We start from the raw sequence: 23,705 nt of genomic DNA, 5'->3' as shown, positions 1-23,705 counted from the left end.
CGACTTTTCTCATATCATTGTAAAAATGCCCTAAAAACTAAAACCGTCTGGTTTGACTTTGTCAACGCGTTTTAGATCGGGTTTGAGATTTTTATTAAATGTCTGGAGTATTTCGCTCATTCTACAAGTCCTTATAATGAAAGAAAACACTGGCAGATTTAGAGGAGGTTCAGGGGGCCTGCCCCCACTGGGGGATTTAAGGGGGGCGTGGGGGCGCACCCCCCCTAAAATTTCCAAAATATGACATGACTTATATTAATAATGCCATACTTTGGGTTTATAATTAATGGTCAATTAAAACATGGTAATTTTATTTTATGACCAAGTATCGGTTTTCTTAAAAATCAAGTCTGAAAACCTTGCATTCCCTAGGCTATGAATATTATCTCATAATTATTCAAACCGGAAAACGTCTCCCGATTTCGTTTGAAGGGTAAACAGCACTTGTCAATTTCCTATCATGATGCAAGGAAAAATACTGCAATATTTAAGGTAAGACATAATCTTCATGTTTTAGTATCAATATGTAAGAGCGGAATGTGTCCTAATTTTTGACCTTGTCCTGTCCTTGAAGAGTTATCCCCCTTTGCTTTTAATTAATAAAAATCAATTCTAAAGAAATCTATCTCGTAAAACTTTAGTTTTCAATCGCTTTTCTATTCCTTGTAATTGAATACATCTTTCCACCACAGCATTTTTGGATATGCTTAGTATTTAAATTTTTATTTTCAAAAATTTGCGTGTCCCCATAAACATCAATGCCATCTTCATTAATTAATTACTGCTTAGGTAATTATATTTTTGAAAATTTCTCTTGGTAAATCCTTTACTACTCTAAAATGCTTTGAATTAATAAAGTATTTAATACAGGATGGATATTTAAGGTTAGAAAATTAGGTCCTAATAAGGGTCGGATACCTTAAAGGCTGGTCGAAGGTAAACCTCGGCTGATTCCGTCACCTTTATCCAGATGATGTACGAATCGGCCGAGGTGTGCCGAGTGAGGTAAATAAATGAATTTAAAATCAGAAGGTCTACGTTACAAACCTATCCACTGATTGATGTATTTATTTATCAAATGGTGTAACTATGCAGTAATTTACTTACATAGATACAAGACTTTTTTTTAACGTCAGGATATAGGTTAGGATGGTCACAGTGTAACTTCGACCACCTGGTTAATTTCGACCGTTCATAAATACCTTAAAATAATTTGTTTATAACCCATTATAGTGTATACACATCTATTTTATGCAGAAAGAAAATGCATTTTTCATATACAAATCAATGTCGATAATAATAGGCGAAATTTATTTCTTCACTGGAAAATTACATCCAAGAAGAAACTTTATCGCCCGAAAAATTACGGACGAGTATTTTTAAACCATTGCGGGGAATTATCAGTTTATCACCTCTGAAAATATCTTGTATATACAGAAAGACACAGTGGATATTCCTGGCGTGAAATTTATCAACTATGTTTAAATTTGCACTTAAATTCATACCTTTTAAATTTATAGTATTTAGTTTTTTCAAATAAAATGCAAATCAGCTGAACAGAAATCGGCCGAAGTTACCCTTTGCATGAATACGGCGTCAGCAGGTAACTCAGTTCGACCAATGAAAATGACGCAATGCTATTTGTTACCAGAAAAAAAATCATGACCACCGTCCGTATAAAAAAGTATTAGGATAAGTATTATGTACAAGAATACTCCGTAGAAACTAGTTCTATAACCGTGAAAAAATCATCTGTTTTGTTTACATGCGGTTTAGATGCCTGCGCATATATATATATGTACATTTGTAGCATGCCTTGACAAATCGGTAAATCAGTCTCTTAGGCAGCTGGTGCACTTAATGTCTTCATATTAGGTACATTTTGAAAATTACTTTTTTTTTTCTTTTTGTCAGCATTTTTTCACAAACTTTTATATATTCATTTGTGGTATCTCTCTATTATATAAACATGCAGAGAGCAAATATCTTCATACCTGTATGAAGTTTTTCGAAGGTCATAGGTCATTACGTGACCTAATCACACAGCGCAGTAATATCTACATAAAAAGACTTACTCCACTAAGCAATATAGCATGTTTTTCATGCATAAAAATGTACAAAATACGCAAGTAAAATAATAATCATTTTATTTACAATGTAAACGAGTATTTAATACAGTTCTTGATCGATTTTACATAGAGAATAGAAAATTACGTGTTATAAGTTTCATGTCTGAGCTGCATAGTCTCAACGTTTACCCTTATTTTTCTCGCAGACCTCTGAATGCTATATTTTTTTTCCCATTAAACTTCACTCACAATATATTTGAAAATCTGTTGGAAAATATCAATGTAATGCAATCACGCCACAAACAGCTGACAAACACTGCACTTTGGAAGTTCGGTAGGCACACGTGCACACCTCCATCATCGAGATCGTTGTGACGTTGTCTTAACATGTAACCTGTTGCCAGTGTCTCCATGTCAACATCATAAATTAATAAATATGCCTTACTGAAATCGTAGATTTTATGTTTTTGATCAAATTTTGTACTTGATTTCAAGTTATCTGGTCCGGACAAGTGTCTCCATCCATCCCTTTCCGACCGAAATTCCTCCAACTTTTTAGTATCAAACATCGGACGTGTTTCTTGTGTTTTTTAACATCGAATATGGGTTCTCATGAATACAAAAATTCCCAGACACCAATATGCTCACTATAATAATTGATCACAAGAGGCCTTTCACAGAATATTCCCTTCAAAACAATCCTTTGCCAGATGAATTTGAAGCGTAACCGCTTTTCAAGCCGATTTACACCTAGCGTAATTTGTCAAAATCTACGACGTACAGTTAGTGCAATATTTATATTCGATTACATTCGATTGTCCGTCTCAAATGTATATATAAGTAATAAATAACAAGTTTAAAAACTTCAATGGGAATTGAAGTGGGTCGGTACGTGATCAAATCTTCTGAGAAGGCCTTCGGCCTTCACAGGATTTGATCACGTGACCGACCCACTTCAATTCCCATTGAAGTTTTTAAACTTGTTATTTATTTCTTAAATGTTTTACAACAGAATAATTTAAATTAATATATATATATATTTTTAGATTAGAGATGACGCGAATAATTTCATTTATATTTGCACATCGATCGAAAATACCCCGTGTGCGGTCGAAGTTACCCAACACACATATCTTGTAAATCGAACACATTTATTTTATATTATGACGAATAATACATATAATACAATTTAATCTGAACAGTAAAAGGTATTCCGAAGGCAAAAGGATCCAGTAAAAGTTGAGCGTAATACTTGTAATAGGCAGTGACATACTTGAACAAATCTAAAAATAAAAAAATAATCGGTCGAAATCACACCACCCTACCCTACAGTGTATCTGTCATATATGTATAATACTTATAAAAACAAACGTTGCAATATTTAATTTTTCAATATTCAGATATTCTTTGTGTATCATTGTGCTTCGTTTATTTCATACTGCTATAAAGGGAACTGCACGTTACAGCGAGTTTGTTTATTTTGTTTCGTTGGCTGCGGTGGAGATACATGTGTAGGTCAGTGAATGGAATTTAAAAAAAACCCCACTTTTTGGAATAACATTAGAGTTACATACAAATATCAGGTTGACTAGCATCCTTGCTGAAATAACAATGATTCAGAACGACTTCTAAGATACACGAAGTTCGGAGATTCACGAAGTTCGGAGATACACAAAGTTTCTGTTTTCTCAAGAGTAAATTTGAAATAAAAATTATAGAATGATCAATAAATTTGTACATTATTCTTAAGCAGACGTGAAATTCCTACAAAGACTTAGGAGTATTGTAAGTTACAAACTAAATTCATATCTTATAGGCTTTTGTGTAAAGGAAGTAATCAATACCACTATTTTTGTGTCTGGTTTTACTGACTCTTAAAATTCACGTAAACCCAGGAGCTTCCGGGGGCTTCGCGCCCTGATCCACCACCAGGGCTTCGCCCTGGACCCACTGGGGGCCTTAAGGCGGTCCCCAGACTCCCTGCCTGAACAAAGTTATCCACGCCCCCCCCCCCCCCAATCATAAATCCTGTATCCGCCCATGGCGCCCTTTTGTATCCAAAATATACACAAGATTTAGTAAATCAATATATTATGTGGCTTTGGGCCCCTACCCCGACACAAAACTGGTCGGGCCCCCTTTTCAAGATTCCTGTATCCGCCACTGAAAAAGAATGTGTTGTTCTCTTGGATGTCGATATCTGAATTATGTTTAATTTAAACACCTAGTCTAATATATCATGGGCGCCCATAATAGGACGATTATTTGTTTTTAGCTCACCTGAGCCAAAGGCTCAAGTGAGCTTTTCTGATCAAAATTTGTCCGTTGTCTGTCGTCTTTGGCGTTGTCGTCGTTGTCATCGTCGTTGGCGTAAACTTTTCACAATTTCAACTTCTTCTCCAGAACTACTGGGCCAATTTCAACCAAACTTGGCACAGAGTATCCTTGTGTGAAGGGGATTCAAGTTTGTTCAAATGAAGGGCCACGCCCTCTTTCAAGGGGAGATAATAAAGAATTAGTGAAAAATTAAAAGCATCTTTTAAAAATCTTCTCCTCAAGAACCACAAAGCCAGGGAAATTGAAACTCATGTGGAAGCATCCTCAGGTAGTGTAGATTCAAATTTGTTCATATCATGACCCCCGGGGGTAGGGCGGGTCCACAATGGAGGATCAAAGTTTTACATAGAAATATATAGGAAAAACCTTTAAATATCTTCTTCTCAAGAACAGGAAAGCCCTAATTGGTCATATTTATATGAAAGCATCCTCAGATAGTGGTGATTCAAATTTGTCCAAATCATGACCCCAGGGGGTAGGGCTGGGCCACAATGGAGGATCAAACTTTTGCATAGAAATATATAGGAAAAACCTTCAAAAATCTTCTTTTCAACAACAGCAAAGCCATGATAAGTCATATTTATATGGAAGCATCCTCAGGTAGTGTAGATTCAAGTTTGTTCAAATCATGACCCTCGGGGGTAGGGCGGGGCAACAATGGAGGATCTAAGTTAAACATAGAAATATATAGGAAAAACCTTTAAAAATCTTCTTCTCAAGAACATCAAAGCCATGATGAGTCATATTTATGTGGAAGCATCCTCAGGTAGTGTAGATTCAAATTTGTTCAAATCATGACCCCGGGGGATAGGGCGGGTCCACAATGGAGGATCAAAGTTTTACATAGAAATATATAGGAAAAATCTTTAAAAATCTTCTTCTCAGGAACAGCAAAGCCCTGATTGATCATATTTATGTGGAAGTATCCTCAGGTAGTATAGATTTAAGTTTGTTCAAATCATGACCCCCTGGGGTAGGGCGGGGCCACAATCGAGGATCAATGTCTGAAATAGAAATATTATAGGAAGGTATCTTCTGATGAAGAACTGCAAAGCCATGATTAGTCATTTTGATATGGAAGCCTCTTCAGATAGTGTAGATTCAAGTTTGACCCCCGGGGATAGGGATGGGCCACAATGGGGGATCAAAAATTTCTTAAATAGAAACATATTGGAAAATATCTTCTCAAGAAATGAGAATCATGTTTAGTCATTTTGATATGGAAGCATCCTCAGGTAGTGTAAAATTCAATTTTTCCTTTCAAATGATAACCCCCAGGGGTAGTTTGGGGCCCAATGGGGATTGAAAGTTTTACATAAGAACACATAAAAAAAATATTTCTTCTCAAGAACAGAAAAGCTATGTTTAGTCATATTGATATGGAAGTATCCTCGGGTAGTGTAGATTCAAGTTTGTTCAAATGATGACCTCTGGGATAGGGAGGAGCCACATTGGGGGATCAAAATTTTACAAAGGAATATATGGGAAATTTTTTTTTTAAATCTTCTCAAGTACAACAAAGCCATTTGTTATATTGACATGGAAGCATCATCAGGTAGTTTAAAATTCACCCCCCCCCCAACCCCCAGTAATCATTTCAATACTGAACTGATTTGTGTCTAGCTAATGTGCTCAGGTGAGCGATGTGGCCCATGGGCCTCTTGTTTAAAATAAAGTGGTTCTTACGGATGTTATAAAAAACCTTATAAACGGCTAAATAATTACATGTATTTAATTCATCTACTACAAATGTTAGTTTAGTTCTTTGCTCTCATAATCTAACTTTTATAAATTAACATGAAAGTCGTGCGATCGTATACAAATACTCAGAAGCAATCTTTCATATTTAATGAACGTATAGGTGAATAAATTTCCTCTCATCACTATATGTAAACCCCAATCCTCGAAATAAATAGAATGTTTTCCTTCGCAGTCGGTTGGTTTTACCAGGTACATGTAAGTACAGGTGAGGATGGAGCTTTACAGAAGCAGGTGATGAATTCCGAGAGAAAGGCACTGCCTATTTTATATACATTTACATTCCTAGGGACCTGGTTTTCTGAACCGATCTCACTGTTATTCAAAGACTTAGTTAGATATTCTCTCTCTCTCTCTCTGAAATGCAGGCCCGTCGATTGTAAAAAAAAAATAACAAAATAATTTCAATTTTTAATAAGTATCTCATCTCCCAAGCCAAAGACACAAGTAAGCTTTTGCTGTTCATAATTCTTCATCTTTGTTTGCTATCTTGGTGTATATAAGCATTATCGTCGTTGTTGTTCTAAACCTACTCGTAAATTTTTCTCATTTTTATCTTATCAAGAACCACTGGACCATAACAACGAAAATTAACACAGAATATTTTTGGTAAAGTTTTGTTCAAATGAAGGGTCACATCCTCTTTTAACGGATACATGTAGTAAAAATTAGATGGGGTCCAGGCGCAGATCAAGGAATTTTTTTCCACGGAGAAGGGGGGGGGGAGGGGATGCCAATAAAAAAAATATTTCAACCCAGAAATTTCTTGACGAGCCAAAAAAAAAGAAAAAGAAACTCTTTTCTCAAACGTGAAAAACCTATTTCGTGTGTGTGTTTGTGTGTGTGTATGGGGGGGGGGGGGTCGTTGACTTTTAAAGCTTCATACCTAAGACTTTTCATTCCATTTTAACACAGATCCGCGTTTTCGAGGAAGGGTCCGCGTTTTCTGGGGGGGGGGGCATGGTCACTTTTACTTGTTTAGTATATACATTTAACTGCCCCCAACCACCTCTAGATCTGCACATGGGGTCATTTGAAAATAGTATTCTCAAGAATCCCTGGACTAGAATGAGAAAATTTCCAACATAGCATACATTCATTTTTTTTTCAAATATTGATTCCAGGGAGAAAGTTTGGGCCGGAAAGAGTGTTCATAATTTTACATAGGAATTTATATATCCCCCCAAACAAAGTGTGTGGGTTTGGGGTGGGGGTGTTTTGAGTCTTTTGGAATCACACTGTCCGTCTGCCTAGCTGTCCGTCTGTACGTGATAGTTTGCCAAGGATATTATAACTTTGTTATGAAGAAACTGGAAGGTCATACTTGGTACAAAGATTACTAATGATCCGAAACTGTGTCATAGTTTTGATCCAACATCATTCCGGCAAGTTCAAGGTCACTGGAAAAAAATAGCAAGTATCATACTTGATACAGGAATTACTTATGACAAAATTAAAGGGTTTGACACGACCTTCATCCAAGGTCATTCCTGTAAGTTCAAGGTCACTGACAGAAAAGTGTAAGATTACTGTATGTAAGATTGCTTATGATCCACCGGTTTGAGATAAAATAGTACTAGACTGGCAGAAGAAGTGGCAAAATTCGTGCCTGGATTATAAATTTATAAGGGGTGGGAAGAACAAAGGAAACTTTTTCTCAGATTGCTTGAGATGGGTTTGTCCTGATCTTGAACAAAGGTTTTTCCGGCAAGTTCAAGGTCACTGGCAGATAAATATTATTTTTTTTCCATGCTATAACTTTGTAATATAAAATCACTGGAAGCTTTTACTTGATACAGAGATTGCTTATGATCCAAGAATGTGTTTTGACCTTGATCCAAGGTCTTTCTGGCAAGTTCAAGGTCACCGACAGAAAAGTGCAATATTCTTTTTCAGGTATATCTTTGTCATTGAGTATCACTGGAAGCTTATACATGTAATTTGTTCAAAGGTTGTTTTTGACCTTAACATAGGTCATTTAGGCAAGTTCAAGGTCACTGATATAATAAGTGTAAAATTCAAAAAGGTCTAGTCGCCCAAGTGGCGCAGTGGTAAGAGTGTCTGCTCTAGAGTCATGGATAAAGGAGTTGATCCTTACGTCGCAGGTTCGAATCCCACTGAGGGACGCAGAGACTGATCCTTCGGATGAGACCGTACAAACTGAGGTCCCGTCTGGCAGTAGGTGCTGGCACGAAAAAGATCCCTCACTGCTCAATGGCCATGTGTGCCAAGTATAGCTCAAAATTTGCAGATCTCCATCGGCAAATGGTGGCGTCTCCATATGATTGAAAAATTCTCGAAAGGGACGTTAAACAACATTTAAACAAATAAACAAAAAGGTCTATAATTTTGTTATAGAAAAAATTGCATGCATTTGCATTTCACTGAAAAGATGATAAATATATCATCCAGAGTGTAATCGCCTTGGCTTAAATTCGAGGTCACTTAGAATATGATGTTTTGGATGAATAGTGTGAACGAATACGTGACTGTGAATTTTTTTTATGTCGGTGACATAAAGATGGTGTTTGCTCTTAACAAGCTGCAGAATGTGTTATGGCTTGACGCAAGGTTATTTAGACAAGTTCAAGTTCACTGACAGGGGAATTTTACATTCCTTTACTGTCTTTCTACTGTTGAAACATTGAAAGTTGATGCCCCTTACAGGATTGTTTATAACCTTAAAATGTTGCATGACCTTGACTCAAGGTCGCTCTGTCCTGTCTGGAGCTCCGACGGAAGACCTATTCGTTGCATTGCAACGAGCTCGGCTCTAGTTGTCTTGTCTGTTTATTGGTATGTCCTTGTCAGAATGCATTTAATATTTAAACCAAGCTATCGCCACATGCATCGTATTTCTCAATACAACTATAAACGTTGTACGTAGAATTTCCCGTACTGTAGGTGCATCTGTATAATAAAAATTAAATTTTAATGCATATTATCTCTAAATACTAGTACTTTATCAAATCCTACCTATGGCGTGTCATCATTTTCCTCTTCAGACATTAATACATGTACTTGATTTCATATAGATTATTTAAACGTGTCTAATTACACCTAAAGTATTGACTAATGATTGCTAATTATGTAATTTTTGTGCAAAGAACAAACCATCGTCTCAAGCCACTGTCCGGAGTCCGCATATATACATGTAGCTCTCTTCTACTGGAGAGGATCGTACATTTTGGCCGTGGTTTGCGACGATGAGAACAAACCCAATCATGGAATTAATTTATATCAAACATCAAAAGAAATCTAGGCACGCACATACAATCTTGTTTTTACTGAGCAGATTTCCAAGTCTTCTTTGATCTGTTAATATTACATGTAGTTCCCTAGGCCCACAGACACTTTCATTTCACTGAATTCATCTTCTTTTTCAATATTTTGTACCACACAATACAAAGCAAATAGTGAAACACTCAGTGTTTCAGAAATATCAACAGGTTTTACAATCCCTTGATAATACATATATCTTAAATAAGCTTTCTGTTTTCAAAAGGACAACAGTTTTGAACAACAGCCAATTGATTGTATGTTGTTTAACGTCTCATTCGAGAATTTTTCACTCATGTAGAGACGTCACCATATACCGGTGAAGGGCTTCAAATTTTGAGCAGTGAGAGATCTTTGTCGTGCTAACGCCTGCCGTGACACTGGGCTTCGGTTTTTAAGATCTCATCCGAAGGACCCGCAACTTTCACTTCAAAGTGCCGAGCGCATGGCGAAAAAACAGTTGCTACAAGTCGACAACGGAAAGAAAATAAATTTTAGGGAAGTTATCAATGAAATCTGCATATAGCATAAAAATATGTGAAATTGTCATAGACAAAAAGTAACATTGAATTTTACCCAGCTTCAGACAAATTTGTAGATTACTGATTGGGTAAAAGCTGATCATGGAAATTTTCCGTATTACGTCTCCGTCCAGGGGTAATATTAAAATGGGGCACACAATTCCGTTCGAAGCATCGTTATTGTAAATAAAAATGGCGGCTAAGAAACGGTATGATTGTAGTCGTAAGTTGTTAGTTAAATTCCTTGTTACTTGTTACGATATTTCATGTTGATTGTTATTAAATTAAAACTTGATATTGGAATATATTAATTATTTGTTATTAATGCAATATATAACATTCATATATTCACAAAAGTTTCTCAGTAATTTCTAGGAGAGCTGTAAAAGATAATTCTTCGTTTAATTGTTGCAAATATTCCATTAAATATATAGAGACAACATATTTTGTTTTTTACATTCTTTATGACTTCATTAATGATACAAAGAAATTCTCATCACTAAGAAGGGAATTATTAAATTTCCAAATATCTGTACCTTTCCTAAAATCATTTAATATTAAAGATAAATTAATCATGGGATGATGAGATCTATAACTTGTATCAATTGTACATCCTATTGCACTTGGCAATAAAATGCACGATTGAGTTTCCATATTATAAAATGTACTTTAAATGCTTCAATGACTTCAAGAGTTCAAGGTCAAATTGGTAAGACAAGAAGGATACATCCTGACATTTTTTTTTTTACCTCAATCACAATGAACCGGTCTTGTAAGATAGATCTGAATTATCCCATTAATAATGAGAGGTAAGTATGAAATGATATATTATTTTAGAATTTTAATACAATTTAAAAATGTGTTATTTAATGATAAACGTACAGTGGAGGTTTGTACATTGACAGGATTTTTATTTTATTTATTTTTTTTGTTATTCTATAATTTCTTTTTGCAGTGCTATACATGTAATATAGAGCATTACTTATACTAAAAGTTAAAAATTAATAAAATGGTGTCTGTAATAACAAACAAATTAACGATATATATTTTTATACATTGTTTTATAACGTATCGTTATATGTTTTAAAAAAATAATTATTTGAACAGTGTAGCTCTGGTTTTCAACATAGTGTTTGTACGGCACACCTGGGTGCACATAATATATGGAAAAAAAGATCCTGTTTCTTTTTTTCTTTTTGACATACGGTTCAAATTATTTGATTTGATTCCAGATTACACTGAAAGAATTTGCTTTTATAGCATTCTTTCTAAAAAAAAAAAAAAAAAAAAAAAAAAAAAAAAAAATTCCGACTACCTTTGAAGACGCTGTTACCGTTCACGGTACCTCAGTCGGTAGAGCACTCGCTTCGTGATCAGAAAGTCGTGAGTTCGAATCTCGGCCGAGACTGACCTAAGTCGATAAAAAATAGGTAGCAACTGTTCCTTTGCCATGCGCTCGGCAATTTGAAGTGAAAGTTGTGGGTCCTTCGAATGAGACCTTAAAAACCGAGGCCCCGTGTCAAGGCAGGCGTTGGCACGATAAAGATCCTTCACTGCTCAATGGCCCTGAGTGCCGAGTAAAGGTCAAAATTTGAAGCCCTTCACCGGTATATAATGACGTCTCTATATGAGTGAAAAATTCTCGAATGGGACGTAAAGCAACATACAATCAATCGAGACGCTGTTCCTTTATACTTCAAAGGATGTAAGGGGGATTTGAAAAGTTCTGATAATTTGTCTGATAAAATGTTGAACATATCGTGATTCTGCCCTAGCTTTAATAAGACGGTTTACATATTTTTTTTTCACTTCTTGCTCATTCATTCTATTCGAAGTGATTACAAATTATATGCAACTTGAAAGAAAAGCAGTTCTTTATCAGACCAGAGCAAATAAAGGATGGCTTATGATAAGTTTCGTTAAAACAGAATACCAATTGTGTTAGAAAATTAAGAGGAATAAATATATGTTATGTTTATAACAGAGAACGTAGTATCAAATTTCAAAATGTAACATATTTTCCCGTTTCTTTTGTATTTTTTTAAAACGAGTATTAAGAATATGGTATATAAATTAAGTTAAAAAAAATCTCTCCATAATTATAACAGATTGTACAAACAAGTATTCTGAAGTTGATATTAAAGAGATGCTTGAGTTTCTGATTGACAACATCTTTGTGGTTTTTGGAAACCAGGTCTTCCAACAATCTGTTGGAATTTCCATGGTTACCAATTGCGCCCCCTTGTTATCAGACCTATTTTTGTATTCATACGAAGCAAAATTCATTCAAAATCTAATACATGAGAAAAAAATCTTTTGCTGCGGCGTTAAACTCGACATTTAGATATATCGACGACGTATTGTTTGATACATCTGTTTCATATTTGAATATTTTACTAGAAAAAGACGTTAATGATAATCTAATAACAAAGCTTTATGATAAACGTGATAACTTTAACTTTTCAATTGTCAACTTCCCTTACTTATGCAGCAATATACCCATATCATCTGCATATGGAGTGTTTATTTCTCAGTTGATTCGATACGCAAGAGCATGCTCTACATATGAACAATTTCTAAAACGAGGCAAGTTATCGACAAACAAGTTGATGAAACAAAAATATCAACAGTCTCCTTTAAAGTCATCATTTCGTAAGTTCTATGGTCAATACAATGATTTTGTCAGCGAATACAATCTACCTTTAAGTAAATCCTGACTGTCGTTTTTCGTACTAATTGTTAAGTCATTACTTCCACACTGAATTGTCGACGGATTTTTCTGTTATTTCCCGATCATGACAAGGAGCACACGGCGGTGTGACCGGTCGGCAGGGGATGCTCACTCCTCCATGGCACCTGATCCCACCTCTGGTATTTTTGAAGTCCGTGTTTGCTCTGCTCCCGATTTGTATTGTTTTAGTGGACTTTGAGCTTGAAAACTGTTTGTGACCTCCATTTTTCATGTATACATCTCTTAAAAAAAACTTCTTAACCTAACTTGCTCTAGTAAATAAATTATATGCACATTTCTGAAAGAAATGTAATGCTTCTATACACAAAGACACAAACAAAATTTATAATGAATTTTGCAAAATAATTACAATTTTTTATATTCCTGATTGATATTTTATTTTGTATTACTTAATTGCTCCTCCATTGATACGAATAATAGCCTTAATGCGATTCTATGATTGCTATGAGTTAGGTTTAACTTTTCAGAGAACTTTTTTAAAAAAAACCCGGGAGCTTTAGTCGAGTGCTTGTTTACATAATTTTTGTCTTGTCAGTTTATCGGCATGCCCTTGTCAGAGTGCATTCAGTATTTCAACCAAGCTCGTTTTTCTCAATACAATTGTAAACATTATAGAATTACATGTACCGCGTGCACCTGTATCCTAAAGCTCGTTTTTCTCAATACAATTGTAAATATTATAGAATTACATGTACCGCGTGCACCTGTATCCTAAAAATTAAATTTTTCATTGCATATTATTTCTAAATACTTTTTCAGCTGCTAACTATGGCGTGTCATTTCTTTTTCTGAAGCTAAAGCATTTACTTATATGGTGGCATATTTCTGCCCCTTGTGTGCAAGTCATTTTTCTGTCAAATATGTCGACATGCAAGATAAATATGTTGACATGCAAGATAGTTATGCCAACATGCAATATAACTATGTTGACATGCAAGAAAATTGCAATCAAATAAGAATTATAAAAAATCTTTAAGATATCTCAAAAATTGTCCACATGTGACTTCCAATATGCTAGATGCTACTTATTTATGTCGACATGCAAGTTATTTATGTTGACATGCGAGATAAAAATGTTGGCATGCAAGTTATTTATGTCAACATGCAACTTACGTATGTTAACATGCAACTTAGTTATGTCAACATGCAATTATTTGTTTATGTCAACATGCAACTTAGATATGTTGACATACGAGATAGATATGTTGACATGCAACTTAGTTATGTTGAGTAGCGGATATATATATATATATATATATATATATATATATATATATATATATATATATATATATATATATATATATATATATATACATGTATATATATATATATATATATATATATATATATATATATATATATATATATATATATATATATATATATATATATATATATATATATATATATATATATATATATATATATATGTATGTATGTATAATTTTAAAAAAGTAAATATCCAAAAATGAAATCACAAATCGATGTAAATGTCTTAAGACCCATGAATCCCAAAAGAGTTTACAGTGAATATGATCGATTTGTGATTTCATTTTGGATATATACTTTTTAGAATATGATCAATTTTTCAAAATGATAAGATTTTGAATTAAATGATTAAATTTGAATGCAAAAGAAGTTATGTGATACACAATTTGAACATTTGTGCGAGCGTGCAGTTTCGTTACTACCCAGGACACGTGCAATGAGGCACGGTTCTGTTTTATTTTTCTGTCGGTAAAATTGAAGTTGATTTTAATGATCGATAATTTATTTAAGCAAATGTTGCAGTTTAAATTATTTTCTATAATATGAGGTGGACAACAAAGCATAAATTGGATTTCCTTAGATAAAATGTCCTGGCGATTCAGAACGTGACTGTAGATTATAAAACGTTTTTAGGGCCCTTCTCTGCGGGCTACCTATAGTAATTAGTGTGTCCGTCCGTCCATCTGTTCGTCTGAGGTCTCTTTTAAAGGGTGTGCAGTGACCTTGAACTATGTTTTAAGGTCTAAGATTAAGGTCATAGCAGATCTGTATCTGAAAAATGCATGTAAACATAAATAAGTTGCATGTCGACATAAATATGTTGCATGTCAACATATTTATCTCGCATGTCAACATAACCAAGATGCATGTCGACATAAATAAGTTGCATGTAGACATAAATAAGTTGCATATCAACATATTTATCTCGCATGTTAACATAAATAAAATGCATGTTGACATAAATAAGTAGCATCTAGCATGTTGGATGTCACATGTGGGCAATATTTGAGATTTTTGAAGATTTTTTATAATTTTTATTTGATTACAATTTTCTTGCATGTCAACATAGTTATGTTGCATGTTGACATAACTATCTTGCATGTCAACATATTTATCTTGCATGTCGACATATTTGATAAAAAATAACTTGCACACAAGGGGCAGAAATATGCCACCATATTTACTTGATCTATTAATGTAGATTATTTAAACGCGTCTAATTCTAGAATAGGGTGTAGATCATTAAGAAATCTTCTCAAGAACCACTGGGCCACAAAAGCTGAAACTTACATAGAAGCATCCTGGGGTAGTGTGGGTTCTAAATTGTTCAAATCATGACCCCCGGGGTGTAGGATGGGGCCACAATAGGGAATCAAAGTTTTTCATTGAATTATATAGGAAAAATCTTTTAAAAATCCTCTGGAAAAACCACTGGGCCAGAAAAGCTGAATCTTATATGGAAGCATCCTGGGGTAGTTTAGATTCTAAATTGTTCATTTCATGACCCCCGTGGTAGGGTGGGGCCACAATTACAAGAGGGAAAATTGAAGAACAGAAGGGACAAAGTTGCTCAGGTAAGCGTTGTGGCCAATGGGCCTCTTGTTCAAAGATAGTTTGTTAATTATGTACTAGTATCATTTTCACACTACACAGTATGAGACTCAATCTAATATTCCTCAATTGTCATTTTCTGTGGAGCTTCCAGAAATTTCGCCCCTGCACCCGGTGTTTAAAGGGGGGTGGGTAGGGTGGGGGGCTTAATGAAGCCCCATACCCTCTACAGTCAGAAAAAAATCCACATTATTTTTGCCTATTTCACCACTGTAAGTACTATAGAGTTAAAATAATTCAAGAATATTTTTTTAAATAATATTTTTGCAAAATTCATCATATGTTTTGTTTGTATCTTTGACGTTTCTTTCAGAAATGTGCATATAATTTGACACAGAAACAAGTTAGGTTAAGAAGTTTTTTGAGCTGTATTTACTGTCTTCTGAATATCCCCAGGGCAGCATGCTTTGAAGCTCGTAATTCACAATTTAGCAATTTGTTAAAGAAAGCGCAAAATTAACATTTAAATGCATTTTTCTTCAGATACACCACCGAGGGCCTTCCAGTACTTGATGCCACCCTGTTCATTGTTGTCGGGTTCGGAGGTCTATCCATTATCGTGGCCCTCATACACAATGCCATACATCGTTATTTCTTTAAAGATCAACACAGACTGGACACTGTGTTCGATGCAGGGGGACGCGTGACCACAAGTCTTACTGCCGTAACCGTAGCTTCCCAGGTTCTTTGGCCGGTCGATCTGGTGCAAACATCAGTGATTGCTACAAAGGTAAGACACATGAGAAATATTCGCAGTTGTAAAAATAACTAAATCAATTTATACAAAAACTGATTGTCGTTGTTCTTCTGTAGATGGTTTAGGAAAATAAGATTAATCCACTAAACGAAGAATGTTATGCTTTAGTGTTATACTTACAGGGATCTTAATTTAACCTCATATAAAACAAATATGATCTTTTGAAATTCTCTGTTTTGCAGTCTGGACTTGGAACCATCTACTTCTATGTGGTTGGCCTGGCTATGATCATTGCTGTATTTCCATGCTTAACTCTTAACTTTAAGTTAAAAGCCCCAGGTGCTAAAACTTATCCACAGGTAATATATGTTTAATACGTAACACAGAATGAAACTACACCTTTCAGTTAACTGAATGGTCTGGAAAGGTGACTAAATAGCAGAGCTCTTACATTTTTTGCAAAACGTGTATGTGTAGTATTTTAGAATTTGCTTCGAAGTGCCGAAATATATTCCTATAGTATTCCTATTCCTATAGTAAATGTACCTGCATTTTGACACGGTCTATTACAAATGCCCAGACGGTAGATTTTACAAAAAACTTGACATGTACACTAAAGTCAGTTAAGATAACATACAGAAATAAAGGAAGCCTTTTCCTATGTTACAGCAGTTTTTACACAATAAAACTACAGTCTACTCCCTACTTCTTCGATACTCAAGAGCATGCTCTGAGAACGAGGCAGGTTACTGACAGATAAATTGATGTTACAGGGATGTTACAGGGATCTCAACAACCTCCTATAAAGTCAGCATTTCGTAAATTCTATGTTCGTTTACGTTATAAGTACCTTGTTAGCAATTAAAACCTATCATTGGGATGTACTTAGGTTGAAGTGTTCGATCCATACCAGTTGTTAGACCTTTGTTGTTTTTTTTTTACTTATTTGATTACGGAATGTTCCGTCTACCTGATCAATTAATAGGGCTCACGGCGGGTATGACCGATCAGCAGGAGATACTTACTCCTCCTAGGCACCTGATCCCACTTAATTCTGAAATTTCCGGGGGTCCGTGTTGTATGCCCTGTTCACAGATTTGTATTGTTTGTAGTTTTATTTTAGATCGATCACTGTTCGTTATCTTCACTGTTTTCGTTAAAGTAATACAAATGAAAGTTGCTTCTCGAAATTTGTATAACCTTGTCACACATTTTTGCTTAGACACTCCTCATTTGAAGGTTTATGTTTCTTTTGAGCTCATTCAGTATCTTTGGTCTAGGATTGTAGACCCTGTTCCTAAAGAACCCCCACAGAAAAAGGCCCAAAGATTGAGATTGGCGAATGCAGAGATCAAACTCTTTTCTTGGGGTTTTGCATTATTGAAAACTTGTACACTGATAACTTCATATCATATTTCAAAGTTCAATATATGCTGGAAATGCTGATATTGCCAGCATCAATTTCTGAAAACATCTATCTGACACTTTTCTCAGGAGTTTGCTAAACTATCTAAGAGTTTACACTTCACCAATTAAATCTTCGATTATTGAGGTCCTTAGGCTTTCTGGAGCACCGTGTCATTTATCGCATATTGCTCGTCCCTGTCCCTTAACCTTGTTAATAGCCTTCTGATAAGCATTTTAAAAAGCTTCCATTCTTTCGAATATTTCCTTTCTCAACTTCTGAATGAATATTAATACTGGCGACATGTATTGAAAAAACAGCTTTACAATTCAGCAATATGTTGGTAAGTTAAGTCCATTTCGAAAAATATTGAAATTTTGACATCGGTGTTTATGTCACAATTAATCATTGTGATAACATGATTTCCTTGACTTTTTCATATGGAATGAAAATGCAGGATTTGATGTTTAAAATGATATATATAGTTTGTAATAAAATTATGATAGGTAAGAAAAATAATTAGATTTAAAAATGTAACATATATTATGAAACACCCTGTACTTTATTTTCACTTTTTTTTTAGACTTTGCTGTTGACCTCGTAAAATGCAAATTGACTCCTTTTTTTCTTTTATTACAGCTATTAGCTCTTCTAGCAATGTAAATGAAATATAATCAGATGCATCCTACAGTTTCATATTAAATTGGTGATACTGGGTAATGCCATTTTTTCATTTAATTTTGTAGGTTGTTTGTGCAAGGTATGGAAAGGCTTCTCACATATTATACTGCTGTATTGCCCTAGCCACAAATCTCATCACACTTACGTCCATGATATTGACCGGAAAGTACATCCTAGAGTCAGTTATTCCGGGGATTTCTACAGAGTTATCGGTCCTGATCCTCGTCTTCTTGTTTGGTTCCTATTGTTATATTGGGGGACTGGGGGCAGCTTTCTACATCTCTTATTTTAACACCTCCCTCATGTGCATCGCCCTTGTCGTATTTTCTTGGCATTTTCTTTTTCCGACTGATGACCTTCCGGAAGCAATTAGAAATGTCACAGATATCAAGATCATATATGAATCAGTTCGATGTGTGAAAGGACCTTCTTTGAATGCTGCCGATTCACTTTTAACTTTTCGCTCCGTCTCCGGTTTTACTTATGGAGTCGTTGCGTTTTTCATGGTACTTGCATTAAATTGTTGCGATCAAGCTATGTGGCAGAGCAGAATAGCGGCCAAGCCGGAGCAAGGAGTAACTGGTTTCCTCATTGGTTGCTTTTTATACTTTTCTATCCCGACCTCGTTGGCTCTACCGACATTTCTTTCTTATGTTTCACTTAGTTATCAGAATGGATCCTACCTCTTGTCACAGTCCGACATGGATAATGGTAAACTTTTTTTTTCTTAATTAATGTAGGCAACATATTATCAACAAATTCAAATGTAATGTTCTTAGAGAAATGCTAAAAAAACTACAACATATAATACCTGTATTGCTACCCGTAGCAAGAACATCTGTCATTTTTAGGTCGCATGAGTCACTCAGGTGACCTATTGCTATTTGTTTTTGCCCGTCGTCGTGCGTCGTCTGTAAACATTTGAACATTTTTAGCTTCCTCTCTGGCACTGCTGAACCAGTTTCAACCAGTTTTGGCATATGAAATCTAGTGGTGAAGGTGAATAAAATTTGTGAATTTCATGACCACCAACCCCAACCCCGCCCCCCCGGGGGGGGGGGCCTTAGGATTGGGGCCAAAACTATTAAAATTAATGCAAACGTTAAAAACATTAATCAAATCGTGAAATTCTTGGCCCCTGGATCAGGGTTTCTGGAGTTAGATCAGGGTTCTTATGGTCATATAGTGAATATGCATAATTGTTTTAAAAAGCTTCTCCTCCCTGTATGTGTAGCAAACAAACTAAGTACATAGTTAAAATGAGCAAGGATACCTCTTCCAAAAAGTTCATGGCCCCACTGTCAGGAGTTCTGGTGTTAAGGTGGGGCTCTATTGATAATACAGTGAAAATTACATTTAATCATTGAAAATCTTCTTCTCCGCTCATGTTCCCTACTGTAGATCATTAAATTTTCGCGAAACCTTATTTTTTGCGAGTTAGATATTTTTGTATTTATAAGCGAGACAACATTTTCATGAATGCTGTATTCTTGTCTTAGCGCGGGACTAAAGGGCTCAATTCTTTGAAAAACATCTCAGCTCCTGGGTATTTAGCAAATAAAGGAAATGATTATGATGACCTTGGGTGCTTCTTTGAAATTTGTGAAATTCCTGGTCCAAGGGTCAGGGGTTCTGGTATTAGGGAGTTGCTCTGTTGATCATTTTGTAAAATTAATCGCATTAATTCTTTTAAAATCTTCTTCTCTGCCCTTTTTGTATTTAGCAAACAAATCAAGTGCATGGTTATGTTTAGAAAGGACACCCCTTTCAAAATTGTGAAATTCAAAAATTGCGAGGGCCCAAGGGCCCTATTGATTATATAGTGAAAAGCATAAATGCTTGAAAATCTTTTCTGCTTCCTGGGCATGGAGGAGGTAAACGGAGTACAAAGTTGTAAGCAAGGGGTTTTTTAATGGATTTGTGAAATTCTCGACCTCTGGATCAAGTGCTTTCGTGCTGGGCAGGGCTCTATTGATATTGTAGGGAAACTTGTTTCCTACTGAGAGAAGTTATTTTCCTTTGCTGTTTACTTTGAAAATCAGATTGTTTAAGCCTTAGAAGGTCCTGATATTTTCTAAATAATTTCCTTGTAGGTTTCATAACAAATATTGTAATGGAAAAAGTATTGGATTCCAGTGGATCATATTTACTTTTAATGATCGTCTTCATGGCGCTCATGGCCACTGGATCTGGAGAAGTTATTGCAGCATCTTCCATAATAATCTACGACATTTTTAAAACCTATATAGGTCCTTTCAGGTAGTTAAGAATTATTGATGCGCCATGTTTCTTTATGAACAAATATTTTATTAAAATGATATCAAAAAAAAAAAATTTCATGCTCTTTTTTTCCAGAAAGGACTGTGGACCCTCAGCCTGTCCCCTTTGCGGAGCAATGAAATTTTCCGTCGGTGATAAAAATAGGTCATATTGTAAATGCATTAATTCAACAGAATGCTCTAAATGTGTTGATGATGTTGAATTGTGTGCCTCAGGCCGTCCAGACTATCAGCTCCACTACCAATGCCCAGTCCATGGTGAATATCGTCATTATGAGGACATGCTGAAACAGTATAAAGGCTGGACAATAATGTGGATCTCCTTGGCTCTTATTCCATATGGTATTGTTATTACAAACCTTGATCTCAATTTAACCTGGGTATTCTTTGTCTTGGAGACTCTTTTAACTCCATTCATTTCACCTCTGGTGCTGACGTTTACTTGGTCCAAATGCACGTCAAAAGGATTGATTTCAGGTAAGTTAAAAGATTGCAGTATTGGTCACATCACAAATATCAAAACTTGATCACATAATTTCTTCAACATATTTGTACTTTTCCTTCAAATAGGAACCATGTCTGGCTTGATTGCATCAATTATTGCTCTTTTAATTGTGGCTGAGGTCGCTTATGATTCGGGATTGAGCGATTTCTTTGTTACTACTTCATCTGACTACAGTCTTCTTGGGGCATGCATTGCTGGACTTGTAGTTAGTACCGTGGTCACAATCGTCGTTTCTTTTGCAACTCACTCAATAAAAAGCAAAGCGGATGAAGAAAAGGAATGGGGGAAAATGATATCAATTGATAATCCTATAAACTCATGGAAGATGTTGTACGAAGAGGAACTAGAAAACTTTCACAAAAGCAAGGACGTGACGGTCTCAGATATGCAGCTGATTTTCCGCAAGGCCAAGAGAATGGCGTATATTGGAGCCCTGGTGTGTGGAATTGTGCAGGTGATATTTTAATTGACTTGAAACGATTCCATTATTTCAGTTGGCACAGGGCACGGTTAATAACTTTATGCAGAGACAAAAAGCAGGGTTTATTTCAAAAACTGAAAACGTAATAGAATCTCAAGACATTTCTAATTTTAAAAAGTCTAACACCACGTAGTTTGTATTCATTCGATTCCTTTCGCATTTTAGGTAGTTTTAATCCCAGGAATCATGCTGGCTTTCGAGGAGTTGTCGGCAGATCAGCTTTACAATTGGATGTTGTTCTTTTTCATCGCACTGGTTATTGCGACAACTTACTCTGTTATCGCTCCACCAGTTGAGGAAATCATTAAAGTATTTACCCTAGCAAGGAAAAACAAAAGACAACCATTAGAAACAAAAAGTCGCAATGATGGTGGAAAGATAACAGCTTCTAGCAGACTTTAGTAACTAGGCCGTTAATAGAAATATTTTGGAATTTGGAGGCAACTATGTTGAAATGCTATAAAACAGTGTATAATATTACAAGAAGAACTTGTTGAAACAAAACAACCATATTCATCTCATGTCTGATGACAATGTGTTAAGACTATGCACATATACTAGTAGCTTTTGTCTATCTATGTATCTTGAGAAGTACTTGAGACACAGAAAACAAGTGTAATCGGGAATTTCACCACATCTCGGAGTAACTTTTTGCATAAGAAACCTGGTCATTTTTATTTTATGAAATCCCTATAATATCAAATATTACATGTTATCCCTGAAAAAGCGGTTTTTTTAATCAAAAAAAAAAGGAAAAATAATTACACTGTGTTAAAGAAAAAATATTTAAAACCTTTTAAATCGAAATATTTTTTCACTTTTGGCGTTAGGCTGATTTTGACCAAATATGGTCTTTGTCCTTTAAAATTATTTCTATCCAGAATTAACAACAAAAAGTTCTAATTGAGATATATATAAAAAATGAAGGTCGTATAAAATCTCTTCATTTTTAAATTCATTAAATCTCTTTTCTCTCTGTCATGAAGAAAAAATTTGAATTGATCTTGGTAGAATAAGACACGTATATAGATAAATATAAATAATGCAAACATAAAAATTGGATGCCCGGGTTGATATAAATTTTCAACCTATTTTATTGTAAATGATGTAAATATCAAATTTCTGAAATATAAAAAAAAATATTCTGCTTAACTTATTCATTTTGCTTAGTTGTTATTCTCAGGTTCTTTGGGGGGGGGGGGGTTATATAATCTATCCTTCAATTTCAAAATACAATGTAATGCATTAGAAACTTGATTAACACGTACATCTTGTAAGTTTACAATGCGAGTCGTTATGTATTTCGGTTTGAGTTCTTCACATGCAAAAACGAACTAACAATTGTTTTGTCTTTTCTATGTTTTACATTGATGACGTTTTGGCCTATTAATCTCCAAAGTAGTTAAACATTAGTTTTCTTTCCTACGCTTGAAATAAGGAGTTGAATATTGGGTTTTGTCTGAACAGGCTGTTGTCTACTCATTAGTGAGTTTATGTTGTAATGTAAAGAAGTCTGGCAAAAAAAAATAAGGAATTGGTAGATAAATAGGTCTTAGACCACGGATTTTCCCTCATATAGTAATTTCAGTGATACCACAGAGTCTGACACATCTATTTCATATTTGCATATTTTATTAAAAAAAGACGTTAATGGTAATTTAACAACAACGCTTTATGACAAACGTGATGACTTTAACTTTACAATCGTCAACTTCCCTTACTTATGCAGCAATATACCCTTATCACCTGCATACGGGGTTTATGTCTCTCAGTTGATTCGATACGCCTTAGCATGCTCTACGTATGAACAATTTCTAAAACGAGTTAAGTTCAATAATAAACAAGTTGATAAAACAAGAATATCAGCAGTCTCGTTTAAAGTCATCATTTCGTAAGTTTTCTGGTCGATACAATGACCTTGTCAGCAAATATAGTTTATCATTAAGTCAAATGCTGACTGACTTTTTTCATACTAATTGCTTACACACTTATTTACACACTGAACTGTCGGCGGATTTTTCTGTTATTTCCCGATCATGACAAGGAGCACACGGCGGG

At 35.0% G+C, this 23,705-nt stretch overlaps 1 protein-coding gene across 1 annotated transcript; it reads left to right on the top strand.

Moving 5' to 3' along the window:
• Nucleotides 1–10,699: 10,699 nt before the first annotated feature.
• On the top strand, nucleotides 10,700–22,748 carry LOC133202700 (uncharacterized). The gene is made up of 8 exons (XM_061338558.1): nucleotides 10,700–10,773; nucleotides 16,083–16,329; nucleotides 16,539–16,655; nucleotides 18,448–19,093; nucleotides 20,476–20,641; nucleotides 20,738–21,138; nucleotides 21,232–21,620; nucleotides 21,813–22,748. The coding sequence occupies exons 1-8, from the start codon at nucleotides 10,724–10,726 to the stop codon at nucleotides 22,047–22,049; spliced, it is 2,253 nt and encodes a 750-aa protein (XP_061194542.1). The 5' UTR covers nucleotides 10,700–10,723; the 3' UTR covers nucleotides 22,050–22,748.
• The last annotated feature ends 957 nt before the right edge of the window (nucleotides 22,749–23,705 follow it).

The sequence above is a fragment of the Saccostrea echinata genome, unplaced genomic scaffold (assembly GCF_033153115.1).
Source record: "Saccostrea echinata isolate AGI-Se365-2 ecotype Australia unplaced genomic scaffold, CSIRO_AGI_Sech_v1 ptg000047l, whole genome shotgun sequence".
Taxonomy (NCBI): Eukaryota; Metazoa; Mollusca; class Bivalvia; order Ostreida; family Ostreidae; genus Saccostrea; species Saccostrea echinata.
The sequence above is the reverse complement of the archived record's forward strand: the minus strand, read 5'-3'. Positions and strand labels throughout refer to the sequence as shown.

Excerpts from the sequence above, each read along its gene's own strand:
- LOC133202700 (XM_061338558.1), top strand. The coding sequence starts at position 10,724 with ATGAACCGGTCTTGTAAGATAGATCTGAATTATCCCATTAATAATGAG. Across the intron at positions 16,656-18,447 it reads GTGCTAAAACTTATCCACAG|GTTGTTTGTGCAAGGTATGG; the intron begins GTAATATATGTT and ends TTAATTTTGTAG. Across the intron at positions 21,139-21,231 it reads GTCAAAAGGATTGATTTCAG|GAACCATGTCTGGCTTGATT; the intron begins GTAAGTTAAAAG and ends TCCTTCAAATAG.